Source organism: Medicago truncatula, chromosome 7 (genome assembly GCF_003473485.1).
Source record: "Medicago truncatula cultivar Jemalong A17 chromosome 7, MtrunA17r5.0-ANR, whole genome shotgun sequence".
Lineage (NCBI taxonomy): Eukaryota > Viridiplantae > Streptophyta > Magnoliopsida > Fabales > Fabaceae > Medicago > Medicago truncatula.
This window is the reverse complement of record NC_053048.1, coordinates 53,284,325-53,300,940: the sequence shown is the minus strand read 5'-3', so window position 1 is coordinate 53,300,940 and position 16,616 is coordinate 53,284,325. Positions and strand designations below refer to the sequence as shown.

Below are 16,616 nucleotides of genomic sequence, written 5' to 3'. Positions count from 1 at the left end.
CTTCTACTTTTTCGATGGGAAGGCTTTCAAAATTTTTATATACAAAAAACTAGAGAGAGCATCATAGAAAAAAAATCTTATATCTACAATGGAATTCAAACTAAAATCTTTATGAAACTTGATTGAAACCTCATCAACCAGACAAATGTAACTTGTCAATAAATTGCTGGATTGAGGGTCAAATCCAACGCATTATTGAGTAGAAGCAGAGCAGATACAGAGCTCCTGGCTGATTTTTGTTTCACCTAAGGAAAGGAGTTGGATTTGGAATTACGATTTGAAGCAAAGGGTAGTTTTCAATATTAATTTAATAAGGAAAGGATACTAACTTTTATTGTTGTCTTTGTTTGCCTTTTGTAAAACCTCACTCATCAACTTTCCTTTTTTCAGATTAAAGTGCCTAATCCGTGGGCGGATATAGATTTTACCAGTAGTCCCACCACATCTATAGATTACTTTTTTTTTTTTTTTTTTTTTTGCTTAAATGCACTTTTGATCCCTTATGTTTGTTGTCGTAGCTATTTTGACCCCCTAACAAAAAAATACAATTTTTACCCCTAATTTTACCTTGTTTAGGAAAATATGCTCATTTGACCTATTATCTTTACAAAAAAGTTGCGATTATGGCCCCTTTTTTGGGACATGTGGCGGCTTCTAAGCATAGTTGGGAAAATTAGGGGGCCAAAATTGCATTGTTTTTGTTAGGGGTCAAAATTGCTACGATGGCAAACATAAAGGGCCAAAAGTGTGTTTAAGCCTTACTTTTTTCCTCTTAGAGACAAAATTAACACATAAAGAGTGTGAATTCGAAACCGTGCTTTAGTAATGTCTTTAAAAAAAATTATCATTTGATTTTAAAAGTGTTGGTTTAATCGTGCGCTCTAACATATCAAATATCTTAATAGTATTTTATCGTTTGAATTTAAAAAATTGTAAATTTGAATCCACATCTAACATAACGAATATCTTTGTATTCCTTTATAATTTGAGTCGTACCCGACCCTAGTTTAAAAATTGAAAATCGAACATAATGTTTAATTTTTTTAAAGAGTAAACTACATCCTCCTCCTTAAAAGAAGTTTAAACAACACTCTATTCTCCTTTTATGTTGTGATATACATTCATCTTCCTTAAATTACACGCCACTCTCTTGTTTTGTTATAATAATATATAATCCACTTCCTTGAAAATTATTTATGTACTATATTTTTTTTTTGTCAAGTAGTCTAGTGGTTAGATAAATTCACCTTTAAGATGAATAAGTGGGATGTTCAAGGTTCGAACCCCGTCCCCCGCACAAATTGTGCATTATCCCTTACCAAATGAGTTAAGCTCATGGGGACATTCATGAACTATATTTTAATCTATTTTAAGATGAATAAAAATACTATGATATCTCTTGTTCCACCATTCAAGAAAAAATGTATATGTTATAAGGCTTAATAGCAGTTTTAGCTCCCTAAGTTTCAAGAAGTTGCAATTTTGCCCCCCTAAGAAAAAAAACTACAAAACCCCCATAAGTTTTGCCCTTGTGACAGTTTTGACCCCCTAGGCCAATTATGACTCAGTCAACGCACACATGTATATTTTTTTTACTCCCCTGTCCCTAATTATAAGACCCTTTTCAGAATTATTTTTGTCCCTCTTTATAAGACCCCTTTGTTATTTTCAACTACATTAATTATTTTTTTACATACAAGCCCCTATTTATTATACTTCTTCTTCAATCAGCTATAAATATCATGTTGAAAACATAAACTAACTCTCTATATATAAAGGATTAAATTGTAAAAACAATAGTGATTGCAAACATCTTTAATACAAATATTCACTATCTTAATTCCCATGATTTTGACAAAAGGGTCTTATATATAGGGACAGAGGTAGTAATTAATTAAAAATAATTTTTTTATTTTTGTTACTAAAAAAATAAAAATAAAAGATATTTTTTTAATTATTTTTAAAAAAATAAAAAAATACACACATGGTGTCCACGTGTGCGTTGACCGAGTCAAAATTGGTCCACAGGACCAAAACTGTCATAGGGTCAAAACTTAGGAGGCGGTTTTGTAGTTTTTTTCTTAGGGGGCCAAAATCCCAACTTCTTAAAACTTAAGGGGTTAAAACTGCTATTAAACCATGTTATAATATACGATCATATCTCTTATGAATTATTTATGTATTACAATTTAATCCATATTATCATTTCTTTTTAATTTCAAATGTCAATGATAAATAAATTTGATTATCTTATAGTAGCTTGGTGATTTTAAATATAAAATACATTTTTAAATACTCGTATTTAATTAGTTTAGTAATTATTTGGATTTTTTTTGGTGTTGTTTCACATTTTTATAATAAGCTTTAAAATTATATGTTAATGGTATGATGAATAAAAAATAGAGAAAAATATGTATTTAAATTTTTTTTTTTGGGTCAAGCAACCTAATTGTTAGAAATTCACCTCTTAAGGTTAATAAATGGGGTATCTGGGGTTCAAACTATGGTCCATGTATATAAAACTAGGGGTGTAAGCGATTTGGACAAAACCGAAAGTCCAAACCGAACCAAACCAAAAATGTATCCGACCTTGTCGGGTTCGGTTCAAAACCGAACCGAATCAATCTAAACCGATCTTGTTTGGTTTGGTTTTCAGTTTGTCATTTTGAGATCCAAGAAACCGATGAACCAAATCAATGTTAACTCCACTCCTCATTTTACTATTATTGTCCTTCCTCACACACTTATGATTATGCCCAAAATTAATGCCATACATAAAATACTACTTAATCAGTTTACTTTCTATTATCATCTCATCTCATCACTCAAACTCTATTTCATTTCTACTAAAATAGGATCCCTAGCCCAACGTTCCTCATCACTATTGAGAACATTCATCTATTGGTTAGTTTTATCATATTTATGCCTTCAAACTTTTGAAAATTTATCATTTTCTATGCCTTTGAAATATTGAGTAAGGTTAGTTATAAAAAGTTGTTTGAAAAATATACAATATGAAAAAACAAAATACGAAATACAAAGTTCCATGAAATATTTTAGTATGAAGTATGTTTTATGCATGAAATACAAATTTGTGAGAATGTGAATTTTTTTAATTGTATTTTTAAATAAACCAATCAACCTAACCGATCTAAACCGATTTGTTTGGTTCGGTTTCTATTTTAAAAAAGACTAAAAACTGAACCGCTGAAGATTTCATTGGTTTGGATATTTTTTTTACTGAAAACCAATCCAAAGTAAACTGTTACACCCCTATGTAAAACAATGTTCCAACTAATTGAGCTAAGATTTGATGAACATATGTATTCAAATTTTAATTATAATAAAATAGATCCGTACCCCCTTTAATTTGATATCCATACGAAAGATCTAGAACTTAGGACTTAGAAAGAAGCACACTCCTGGGCCTCAATCTTTCACCACTAAACCAGCCTCTCGTGTACCAAAAAAAGTTGAACTAATAACTTTTTTTCAAAACCAATCTAATTCAAAAGTGCTTGAATGAGATGGTAAGGAATCTCTTTTAACTTAATCAAATATCTTGATTCAAATCCAAGTTCGAGAATACAGTGTTAAATCTCTTACGAAAATCCTTATTTATTAATTTTGTTACGTCTGCAACAACTCAACCTAATTTTTTTCCCCCTCATTTGCTTTATTAGGTTTGCAATTATTTAACCTAACAAATTCTATCTAAAAAATGCATTGCACACCAATTTTATTCCTATCCTCTTGCTTTTTTTTTTTTGAAGAAAATATTTTCTACCATATCAATGATCACGTATGATCCTTCTATTTTATACTATTTTATTTGGTCAAATTTATTTTTATTTTTTTATACTTTTCCTTATTTATTAATTTTGTTAAATCTGTAGCAACTCAACCTAATTTTTTCCCTCCACTAATCCCTTATTAGGTTTGCAACAACTCTATCCTAAAATTTTGGCTCTCTAAATTTGCATCATATATGTTTTTCATTTCTCTCTCTAATAACCGTGAATATTTTTCAAAATAAAAATTTAATAGATATCTTAATCCTTATACTTATTATTTATTAATTTTATTAGGTCTGCAACAACTTAACCTATTGTTTCTGTAGATTTTTTTTTGATAAGTTGTTGTACACTTATTTAATACGTTTACAAACAAAATACCCTAAGTTTCATGCAAACTTGGCTACCTTAAATAATTTGTTAGGAACCATGAACTGCATTAATTTTTAATGTTTAACTATAAAAGTAATAAATAAAATTGACCCGTGCAACAATATAATTTTGTATTATTTTTATCTCTTATCTTTATAATTTTTATTATCATCATTTGATTGTAATATTATATCTCTAATAATTTAATATGTGTTTATTGATCGACCCGTGATCTTACGGATTAAAAATTATTTATTGGTCTCTATTATAGTCGAGAAGACGCGTGCGTTGCACGGGTTAAATGTATAGTTTTCTTTTACACTCATTATAGTTTTATCCCGCTTAAAATATTAGTTTCTACCGTTGTGATACATGGTTCACACAACCAACAAAAACTAATCTAATCCCCATATTAGAGAACGCATATGAGGATTATACAGCTCAGCATCAAAAGCTATAACCCATAATGCGTCTCCATTTTTATTATTTTCGGATTATATTTAGGGAAAAACATGCAGTCTACACTATATATGTTGAAGGAGATTTTTCTATTGCCTTGTTATCATGAATACGACTCAAACTAATAAAATTATTCCTTTTGTAGTAATTTGAACTCATTTATTCCATTCTGCAATGATGAATTGGTTTCGTAGATATTAATATTTTTTATTACATAGACATCTTCTTCTTCTTCTTCTTTTTCTTTCAAAACTACGTAGACATCTTTTTTTTTATTCCTTCTACCAACTACTATTTTTTATATACTATTTTTTTTAAGGAGACTTTTTATATACTAGTATACTGTTTTTATAAGTTGATTTTTGTTAATTAATAAAAAGATAATCCTAAATAAAAGTTTTGGGCGGTATTGGTCCATCTAAGAGGCCATTCAACGACGAGTAGGAAAAATTTACCAAACTTAATTGATTAAGTTATCGCCGACATACTCTGGTTATATAAGTTTTTATTTAATCATCGTCGACATATTCTTGTTACAGTATGTTTTTTTCTTTCTTCTAATTAACGGTTCTTATAGTGTATATATTTATCGACAACAAAAAATGACGACCATACAGGAACGTATAGATAAATTGTTTATTTAAGCAAGTTAGCAGTCATTTATGTACCTTCAGATTTTTGTGGGGGTTGGTCGCCATTATGGTGTTGTTCTTTTGCTTGGGTCTGTGATTTTTTTTCCATTTTCTTTCGTCGAGAGGGGCTTGTGCTGGTTTCACGTTGCTTTTTGGTTAATGTTCCTTCTTCTTAGTCGTCCAAGCCTCTGTGCGCTTTCCTAACCTCCCCTTCGTCGTCGGTGTTTAGTTGGCGACGTTCTATAGGTCTGCAAAGGGTCGTGCAATTGTGGTGGATCCAGTTCCTGGTGGGTGGAGGTTTTCTCCTCCGCGACATAAGAAGGAACAATGGTCTAGAGGTGGCGTTGAACCGGTGTTCATGGCGGTGCTTGTGGTGGTTGATTATGTGGTTGTTTTGGTTTGTTTTTGTTTGAGCTGGATCGATTTGAGCTACTGTTCCACCGTTTCTGTCTTATCAATTTGGCATCTGGGTTTTGGTGGGCCGAGTTTTTGGATAGTTTATGGTGTCTTCTCCGGTGATTCGTGAGTTGAGGGGTGCCTTTTTGATTGGTGTTGGGAGTCTGGTGGGCCGATCACTTTTGATTCGAGATCGGGAGCTAGTTTCTTGACTCTGGTTCTTTTAGGCTTTGTTGGTGGCTCCTCCATCTTACCGGAATTTGAGTGGTGGCCGCGTCTGATCGTTTGAAGCAACTAATCATTGTCGGCTACTTTATTGATCTTTGTTTGTGGTGTCGGAAAATTGTTGTGTTTTTTATTTTTCACTGGGTGTTTTGGGAGCTTTTATTTTTCTTATTGGTGTAATACTTGCCTACTTGGGTTTTAATCCCATATATATATATATATATATATATATATATATATATATATATATATATATATAATATAATTTGCCATTTAAAAAAATAAAAAATTAGTCATGTATAATTTTTTGAAAGAAGTAAGTTATACATAATTACATACTTTCTCCGTTTCAAAATATAAGCAAAATTCATTCATTTAATGATGTATGTGATTCATAATATGGACCACATACATAATTAAATGAACGAACCTAAAAATTGAATTTTGCTTATATTTTAAAACAGAGAGAGTATTATTTATGATTTATCTTAAAAACTATTTTTTTTAAGGAAATCTATAAAAAGATTAAAAAAGAAGAATTTATATTATATACATGGAGTTTTTTGAAATGATATATATGGAGCTATAGGAGAATCATCATATTTCGTTTCCTATAATGTTTTTTTTAGGGATAGTTCCCTATAATGTTATGTTAATCATTGATATTATAATAACTTTATAAGAATAATCATATTTTCTTTATATAAAACGAAACACCCTCCTATTAATTTGTTATTTGATTGGTGGCAATTATACACCTATAATAATTGCGAGGAAATGTGCTTCATTTTCCTGTTTGATCTTTTCATAAAAGATATTTTTTTGAAGAGTTTTTTAAAGGATTTTGACTCATTAGACACAATAATGTCCGAATCATTAGGATATGTAGGTTGAGCAAGTGCCAATAATAAATATACAACGTTACAAAAATGGGTCAAATTTGCATCAAAAAATAAAAAAGATTCCTATTATTCGGTAGCCATATATTCGAGCCATATTTAAATGAAGAATGTTAGTTTGGAATTCTATTATTTTTTTTTAAAGAAGTTTGGAGTTTTATTCTAAAAAAAAAACGCGAATTGCCTAACTTCCTATAGGTGGGGAAAAAAGCACATGCTAGCTCAAAAATTCCCTACATATAATATACGTATTAAGCTAAAAAAAAAAAAAAACATACACACTAAATTTTGTTATGAATAACATTTTCATAACTACTTAGTAAAAAAAAAAAACATTTTCATAACTTTGATAAATAAATAAATCAAGTATAATAAAACTTAATTAAAAAGACCCAAAAAATTATGGACAAAATAATTTTGCGCCTTGATTTTGCACAAGATTATTCATTAATTGTGATACTACAACAGTGTCTAACTCACGACGAATTTTTCACTTTAACTCAAAATTAATACAAATTTTTTACTTTCATGGAGTATAGTTTTTTAACTTCCGTGGAATCATTAGATAAACATTGTTGTATGCAAGCTTTAACGCTAAATCAAACACATGAAAAGAGTGTTGAAACTTGTGATCGCACAACATTTACAATGTTCTTTGGTTGTAAAAAATGACAACCCTACCGTAGTTTTAAAACAAATGTCAAATATATGTTTGGTTTCACGGTAAAAAGTCAATAGACGAATTGTGAATATAAGCTTAAAAAAAAAGCAGCAAACACAATATAAATAGGAACAATTCAATTGACTATTGAGGTTAACAGTTCAACTAGGCACATTCATTGTATGTTTTGGGCAAAATTTAAGAAAATAGGGCAACATTTTACTTTTAACTTGTAAGGTGAGATCGACATTTTTAACAGTGTTAGTTTCCTGTTTTAGTAAAAACAAAAGAAGGCCACGTAAACCTTTTTGAGCCTAGAAACTTGACTACGACAAGATGGTGTAGCTGAAAGAGATTTGATAGAGATCGTTATGAAAGATATTTATATTTTTTTTAGAGAAATGATATTTATACAACCATTTTAAAACAACTTTTGTGACAACTTTATCTCTCATATTTATATTATATTTTTACTTTCTCTTTCTATTACTTTGGTTTTCGTACCAATACATATTTTTCTTTGTAAAAACATGGTTATCTATTTGATTCTCAAGCATAGATCTTGAAATAACACTACTCTATTTTTTATTAGTCATATAAGCTAATACAATAAAATACAAAATTATATTGAAGTGAGCTGGTATATATTTGTTTGCTTGTAATTATTATAAGATCCAAATAAAGAAAAATTAGAAACAATTATGTCTTTGTTTCCTTCTCCGTAGGCCATAGATAAATAGGAAGAAAATAGTAGAAACCAGACAAAAATAAAGTCTTCATAAATGGATTCTCATAATCCTTTTACATCTTTTCTTTCTCGAATTCTCAGCTCACCTTGTCGACATACATTCCTGTTCATCCACTCTCTCAGATTCACCTTCTCTAAGGTCTCTTACATAATTGCTTATCCATTCTTTATTTTATTTTTTTTATTTTGAAAAAACATCAAAAATAAGATAATGGTATTTTTCCTATTTTTATTTGGAGTTTGTCACAAACATGTTTTCTTTTTTACTTTTTTTGTTCTTTAGATGTTTATGTTTTGTTCTGACTTCGATGAATTTAAGAGGAATTCAACTGTTTTTTCTTCTTTCATCATTATGTTAGTTTGTGTAGAATTGAAGTCAATTATGTCACATTTTTTTTTTTAAGGATAAGAAAAATGATATTTAACATATCTGAATTATATGATTTTTGATTTTCTCAGGCTCTTATATGCAATAAACAATAAGTTTCTCTTTTAGATGATACTGAATCATAGGAGAAAACAAAGCAGAAATAAATCAATATTTTATATTCCAATTCAGAAACATATACACCGTTTCATTTTGTGTGGTGGAATGGAATCCTCTTATGGAACTTAATATATATACTATTAAGAAAGCTTAAACTGTTAATTTTTTTCTCTCAAGTTGATTTAAACAATTAGTGCTTTATTGCATAACACAGTAGTTCAGTAATGGCCACGCTTGGCTACTGTTTTTTTCACCAGCCTTTTCTGATTTCTATATCCATATTCAGTTTGATCCATTTGCATATAGTATATTCAATTTTAATATTCATTCCTCTACACAGTGAAGTCCTGAAATTCTCCTCAGTTTTAAATTTTTCATGGTCACAATTTAATTTTAAGATTTCTAATTATTAAATTCTGAGATTCTGAGTCTTGTGAGTCAGAAATTGTCTTCATGTTAAGTCACGGCATTCTCAACTTGCTTAACATGTCATAATTATTTCATAAGAAAGACACGAATAAAAATTATTAATATAGTTCCTTTCTATGTGCTATTGAAGAATTTCTTACCTGCTCCTTTTTTTCTTCTATATAAGTTTGTACTAACCTTAATCTATTTTCAATATGCACAGATTAAGACAATATAAGAGGAGAGTATATCACAAAATTAAGGAATTGATGGGGCATTTATCCTCTATGTTCAATGGTTTGGCAAGATCATTTTCACTGAAGAAAGGAAGAAATTCTGTGAGATGTGAAAGGAGAGAAGCTGTTGAAGCAATGGCAAAAGAAGCTAAGAAAAATGACTTGATTTTGTGTAGCTCTGGCACTGTTAATGTTGATGGTTCAAACAACTTTGCCTCAATTTTCTCCAAAAGAGGTCAGAAAGGAACCAATCAAGATTGTTGCATAGTGTGGGAGGTATGCACAAAAATTTAATACTATAATCAAAAAGCTTTTTTTGTTATTGTTTTAAGAGCTTGTTTCGAATTCCGGGAGTTTTGACGAAATCAAGGTGACACCGTGAGTTTGTTTAACCTTCAAAGTGTAGCTTTTGTCAAAATCATGACAGTGATTCTGTCAAACGCAACATGTATACAAACATGTACTTGTTACATTTTTGGTCCTATTTATAATCAACCATTTTATTTGTCTTTGATATAAAATTCAATTCTGGTGGTTAACCATCTGCATCATTGTGGTCCTATCTATTGTATTAAATTATAGGAATTTGGATGCCAAGAGGACATGATATTTTGCGGTATATTTGATGGACATGGGCCATGGGGTCACTTTGTAGCCAAAAGAGTAAGAGAGTCAATGCCAAGGTCTTTGCTATGCAATTGGCAAGAGACGCTTGCTGCACAATCTTCATCACTTGATGATCATGTAAAGGATACTGATCATGTTAAGACAGCTGCAGACAACAAGCAACAAAGATTCAATATATGGAAGCACTCTTACTTGAAGACTTGTGCTTCCATAGATCAAGAACTTGAGCATTGTCGAAAGTTTGACTCGTTTTACAGTGGAACAACTGCCCTCTCAGTTGTTAGACAGGTAAATACATAGAAACAACTTTTGAGAATCCGTGCGACATATAGGGAGAAATTCCTAAAATATATATATATATATATATATATTACTTACCATTTATAATTTATTGTGTTCAACTATTGAACAGCAATGGCGTCTAGCAGTAAACCACATACTAAAACAAAGATTTGTGAACCTATTGTGCAAATTCTTGTGGTTTCGCTTTGATCATCGATTATCCATCACTAATATATATACTAGTTAGCAGACTTTTAAATAACAATATAGTTGCGATGTTAGGGTTTTTGATATCTTTAAAATAAGTGTCGTGATAACAATGACATCTGTCGTATTTGATGAAATTAGGTTCCATGCATTCACAAATTTATGTTTTTAACAATCTCAATTGTTGATCTTGTTCATACAACTCATATAATAATACCTACATTTACCAAACTTGTAACATGAACAAATTGACGACATGGAATCCAGATCCATGTTTGATCACAATTTTGTATAATATGAAAAATCGCGACAGGACAGTGATTGTAATAGACCAACCAATATATTAGTAGTGAAGTTCTTGCTTTGAAACTTAATCATAGTTAATTTATTCTATAATGGTTTGCAGGGGGAAACGGTTTTCATAGCAAATGTTGGTGACTCTCGTGCAGTATTAGCTACAACATCTGATGATGATGGAAGTTTGGTAGCAGTGCAATTAACAGTTGATTTCAAGCCAAATTTACCTCGTTAGTACTTCTGTTTCTTTCAGTCTTTTTCATATATAATTATATAAATTGGCTTCTCACTGTATTATAATTGCATAATTGCAGAAGAGGAAGAGAGAATAATTCAGTGTCAAGGGCGTGTGTTCTGTTTACACGATGAACCAGGAACGCATAGGGTGTGGTTACCAGATGTAGAGTCTCCTGGACTTGCCATGTCAAGGGCTTTTGGAGATTATTGTATTAAAGATTATGGTCTTATTTCAGTGCCTGAGGTGACTCAGAGGAATATAAGTAGTAAAGACCAGTTTATTGTGCTTGCCACTGATGGGGTAAGTATCTTGTCCTATAAACTAGTTACCATGATTGAAATTGATTGCAAAATCTTGCTACAAAACAAATCTTAGTAGTTAAATTCAATCTCTTATAGAAATGAAATATGTTGTTTTAGTTAAAAACAATGTTGTAAAAACTAAATTAGTGAGACATTTAGATTATGATTGGATTAGTTATGATTGAACCAGATAACAAATAAATAGATAAATCATAGAAATATCATTAAAAAAAGTAAAAGAATAAATAAATAAACAAATAAATAAATAATCACCGGTCATACTACAACTCGGCCGTTGGTTTGGTTCTAGTACAATTAGAACCAAACCAACTGCCGAATTGACCGGTTCCTGATCCGACTGGTTGAGCCAAACTAAAAACATAATTAACTTTTAAATTTATTGCTAAAATGTGGAGTTACATTAAGTACTTACGGTTTGTTTTGTGATACAGGTTTGGGATGTGATCTCCAATCAAGAAGCAGTAGACATTGTATCTTCAACACCAGACAAAGCAAAATCAGCTAAACGTTTGGTAGAATGTGCAGTACATGCATGGAAGCGCAAGAGAAGGGGTATTGCCATTGATGATATTTCTGCTATTTGTCTCTTTTTGCACTCTCCCATTTCCTCTGAGCAAGATAGCCCAATTGATACTGTTAAATAGACTATCATGTAAGCCCAACTTCATGATGTTGGGTTCATGTAACCTTTGGTCCAGTTAGGGTAGAATGATGAAGACTATTATTTTTTCCACCCTATGTCTTTCCTCGCGCGCCCTATTTTTTTTTCTCCAATTTTACCCCTGGTCCGGATTTCGTTTTCCGGATTGCATTGTTAGAATTTTGCACATGTTTCCGGATTTGAAAATCCGGAATAATGTTTTAGCATAACTTTTGCAATTTTAATCTTCAAAATTCGTAAAATAAAATACAAATAAAATAAAAAACAGAAATAAAATGACACAAACATAAAATCAACTCATTTTATTAATATATGAACAATACATTACAATAATTTTCAAGTTTTTTAAGCTTATTACATAAGATCCTAAATCTATTTCTAATCTCCTATGAGCCTAATTCTAATCTCCTAAGAGCCTAACCACTGGTATGTGATGGGACATACCAGTAGTTTGCCTCTTGGAGGAAAACCGGAGGAGCAAGGAAGAGGAGGGCGGGAATAAGAGAACAATGCTCCTGAGGGAGGTGGGGGGTGCTCAAACTTACGCCCAGGCAGGCCAAGCTAAGAACCACACTGACCCTCAGATGAACCGCGCTTCGTTGAAGCGTGGTTCCATCCTCATTAACCGTTCATACAAACCCTGAAAGTTTTCAACGAGACCCTTATCTATGAAAGGCCAACGATGGAAAACCATGGTTGTAGAAGGAAGAAGATGAGGAGAGGGTGGGAGAGGATGGTGTGAGAAATGGTGGGGTTTGGAAGGTTATTTATAGGGAGGGGTGGGTCAAAAACGGTTGGGAGGCCATAAATGCAGTCAAAAAACGCGTTTTACCACGTTTTTTTACTTGACCACCGACAAAAATGTGTGGTGCAGACCACCGACCATGACTGATGCATTCCGGAATATAAAATTCGGAATGCACATCTGTTTTCCGGAATATATTTTCCGGATTAATGCGATAATGGTGAACGAGAGAAAAGTTGACACTTCATGTAGGGCTAAGGGCGTTCCGGAATGTAAAATCCAGAAAGATTCAGAGCCATTAATGTGGGTTTGGACGGTTACAACAACCACTAACACGTTTTCATTGACTGTATTAATGACCTAGGACTTGTTTTAGGCTATAAATAGGCTTCCATCTTCAACAAATACCTTCATTCTTCACTTCACCTCTTTTCTTACATTTTCTTCAAATGTTTTTAGTTTTTTAGGGATGTCGATGGTGTCATGGTCATTGTTGAACGTTCATAGGAACCCTGCAATTGCAATGCATTGCAGCTTGTGTGGGGTTCTTATAACGGTCAACAAAGACCCTTGACATCAAAGAAAGACACGGAAAATTACATAACATCTGGTCCAGATTTCTGTTTCCGGAAATCACTAACAATCTGATCCGGATTATGTAATCCGGACCAGGGGTATTTTAGTAAATTTTGCAGGGCGCGCGAGGAGGCAGCAGGGTGGGAAAAGTAATAGTCAATGATGAAAGCAATTGCAATTTCTTTTTATTTCATTATTATTTCACTCATCCTATTTTCATAACTTTTTTTGTTCAAATATCTTCTTCTTTTTAATTCAATGGGGCCAAAGTCTAAAAACAAAACGAAGTACAACAAAATTATACGGAAAAAGGTTACAAGGGTTAAGGAGATGGAAGTTTAGGGTTCTTTTATTCGGTTGAGTTGAGAGATACTTAAAAAAAAAAGATAAAATATATTACAAAAACTAATCACAGCACGAGACATACTCTGAATAGACAATCATGTAGAATTCATAGGATTGAAATAACGCGTCAAAACAATTAATCAAGGTGCCTATAGGGATGGCAATGAGTCCCTAATGGGTAGGGTACTGTAGTTCCGTTCTCAAACCCACATTTATAAAATAAAATGTTCGTATCTGCACTTTAACAACAAAAAGACAATAAAACAACAAAAAAAAGTAACAATTAACAAATAATTTAGAGATGATTCAACAATTTGTATTTGAAACCATATGTCTCCATAGTTGACTAATGATAAAAATAAGACAAGAACAAAAAATGGATACGCAAAAGAAGATGAAACGTCGATCCATAGCTTGTGAGAAAGAAGAGCAACAACGATTGTCTAGGTTTAGATTTAACTAATTGTAAAAAAATAGAATTAATTAACTTTAATGGTATATAAATTTAAATTATATATAATAATATATATGTGCAGACTAGGGGCGGGTTGGGCATTAATTAGAGCGCTCGTATCCATATTTATACTCATTCAAATTTGTGGGTAATTATCTGAGCTCAAATTTGAATCCATAAACGCATGTATTCACCTTATCTACTTGGATGTTTTTGCGGGTGCCCAACCGATTTGGTCCAAGTACCATTCCTAGTGTCTTCATCAAAATTATGATTAAAAGTCGATGAACATCAATGCCTATATATTGAAGAGGTTTAGCACTCCAATGATAGAAATCAAAAGAAAAAACCTTGACCATTTGCTTTATTCGATGACCACGCCAAAATATTTACCATATCAATAAATACACCTTTGTTACGGTCATGCTGAACAAAAACTAAATTGTTACGATATTTTCAGATCGATCAAATGTATGCTACTTGTATAGAGTGAGTGCATGCACGTTATATTTTACCATGACACACCAATCCATTAAAATGAACGACATGTGAAAAGCTATTGTTACTTGTTAGACAATACAAAACTAACACCCAACCAAACCAAAATTTCTAACCACGCCTTACTAAAGAAAGGGCATTCAAAAAATGAATGCTGTAATTTTTCTTCCATTTTGCAACCTCCCACACAGACAGTGTAACCTCCACGAAAGGTTATTTTTCTTTCATTTCGTGAAGGTTATTTTTCTTCCGTTTGAAGATGATCATTTAATAACCTCCACGAAAACAAAGATACCTTTGTTAGTAGGGGAGGAGCCACTCACATCATTGTGGGGGCTCACGCCTGCGGTACTTATTTTAAAACCAATGTATATACTAGTCATTTTGGGGTGCTATATTTTCAAGGGAACTTTGGAGTACAAGTAGTTGAAATTTTAATTGGTTTTCTTACTGGTAGTCCAGAACATGAGAAAAATTTCAACCTCATTCATTTTTGTACCTCACCATAACTTGATGACAAGTATAATTCCATTTATTTTTTAAGAACAAGTATACTTAAATTTATATTGCATATTTTGTATCTTAATACTTTTATAATTGCAATTTTAATTTATTTCAACAATCAATATATAACGTATTAGAAATAATTGTTATTCTTCATTTTTATAAAACGTTCATATATTTTCATAATTTAGATGTTGTAGAGAATATTATGATGTATATGTATACTCTTAAAAATTATATTTTTCATATTATATTTTTTTTTGAGGGAATATTTTTCATATTACATATATATAGAGAATATTGCCCCCACTTCATGTAATCCCTAGCTCCACCATTGAGTAACATTTATATATATAGTTTACAACATAATCAAGTTTTTTTTTTTTTAAAAATATTTGGTACCTGGTACGATTCTTTATTTGTATAAAAAAAAATATCACTATATAAACATAGTAGATTCTGGTATGTAGATAAAATTTTAATTAATTATAATAGTATTTTACAAGGTCTGTGTTAATTTGAAAATGGTTAAATATCTTTGAAGAGTTTAACAATCGTAAAGTTTGATTTGTGCTCCTTGTAACCTACTGGTTTGGCTTGAGAATATGGTGGCATTTCAGATAGGAAAGGGGAAAACTTTTTCACCATAGGAAAGTTGATTTTAGCCATTGAATTAATTGAATAACATAATTTTATCATACACTCCTAACACTAGATTATTGATTTTATCATACACACCATCAACTCTCTTCTTGAATGTCACATTCATCATTGAATCCAAAAAATAAAAACTCAATGATTCCAGAAACTAACATAATCAGGTCTTGAAAAAGAAAATATGTCTACAAAATGAAAAAGAAATTTGATCTCAAAAATAGATTAGAGAACAAATATTATTTCAATCTTAACACAACAACAACATTGGTCATCACATATTCAACAATTCTTTGAAACCCATCACTCCAATTTTCTCACACCTTCAATATCTTCAATTCCCATAACAACATGGTTACTCTCTCATTTTCATAGATTTCAATTTTGATACAGATTGAGGGATGTAGCAATTTGGGGAATTTGAAAGGAGAAAGGTAGCCAATCTGATGTTGCAGCTAATGATTTTGTTTTTCAGATTTACCTTCTTTTATTGTGCGATTAAAGTGACAAGAATCATATCAAATTAAATAAATGAATATCGATTAAAAAAATATATATATATATCAAATTAAATATATAAGATATAAGATAAGATACAATTAACAAAGGAAATCAAAGTAATTGGTATAAAGTAGAGATTTTTGAATGTGGTGTTTAGAGAAAGAATGAGTTACGGAAATGCTAAGAGTGTGGAGGCGTTTGATGTTGTTGGGTGCCTGGTGGTGGAGAGAAAAGGGAGAAGATTGGTGGAAAGTGTAAAAGAGATAATCTAGTGGTGAGAGTGTATGATAATATTGTGCTCTTTAATTAATCTAATGGCTAAAATCAACTTTCCCATGGTGGGAAAGTTTTGTTCTGTGATCAAAAGGGACTGAAGCCCAAAATAAG

General features: G+C 31.3%; 1 protein-coding gene across 1 annotated transcript; it reads left to right on the top strand.

The window, feature by feature from the left end:
• Window positions 1-8,137: 8,137 nt before the first annotated feature.
• On the top strand, window positions 8,138-12,024 carry LOC11429766 (probable protein phosphatase 2C 34). Its single transcript, XM_003626140.4, has 6 exons — window positions 8,138-8,325; window positions 9,305-9,593; window positions 9,900-10,232; window positions 10,840-10,960; window positions 11,045-11,268; window positions 11,723-12,024. Exons 2-6 carry the CDS (start codon window positions 9,351-9,353, stop codon window positions 11,933-11,935), a joined length of 1,134 nt encoding a protein of 377 aa, XP_003626188.1. The 5' UTR covers window positions 8,138-8,325; window positions 9,305-9,350; the 3' UTR covers window positions 11,936-12,024.
• The last annotated feature ends 4,592 nt before the right edge of the window (window positions 12,025-16,616 follow it).

Bases quoted from the DNA above. Each gene is read 5' to 3' on its own strand.
- LOC11429766 (XM_003626140.4), top strand. From the start codon at position 9,351: ATGGGGCATTTATCCTCTATGTTCAATGGTTTGGCAAGATCATTTTCA. The intron at 9,594-9,899 runs GTATGCACAAAA...ATTAAATTATAG, and splicing joins ATTGTTGCATAGTGTGGGAG to GAATTTGGATGCCAAGAGGA. The intron at 10,961-11,044 runs GTTAGTACTTCT...GCATAATTGCAG, and splicing joins TTTCAAGCCAAATTTACCTC to AAGAGGAAGAGAGAATAATT.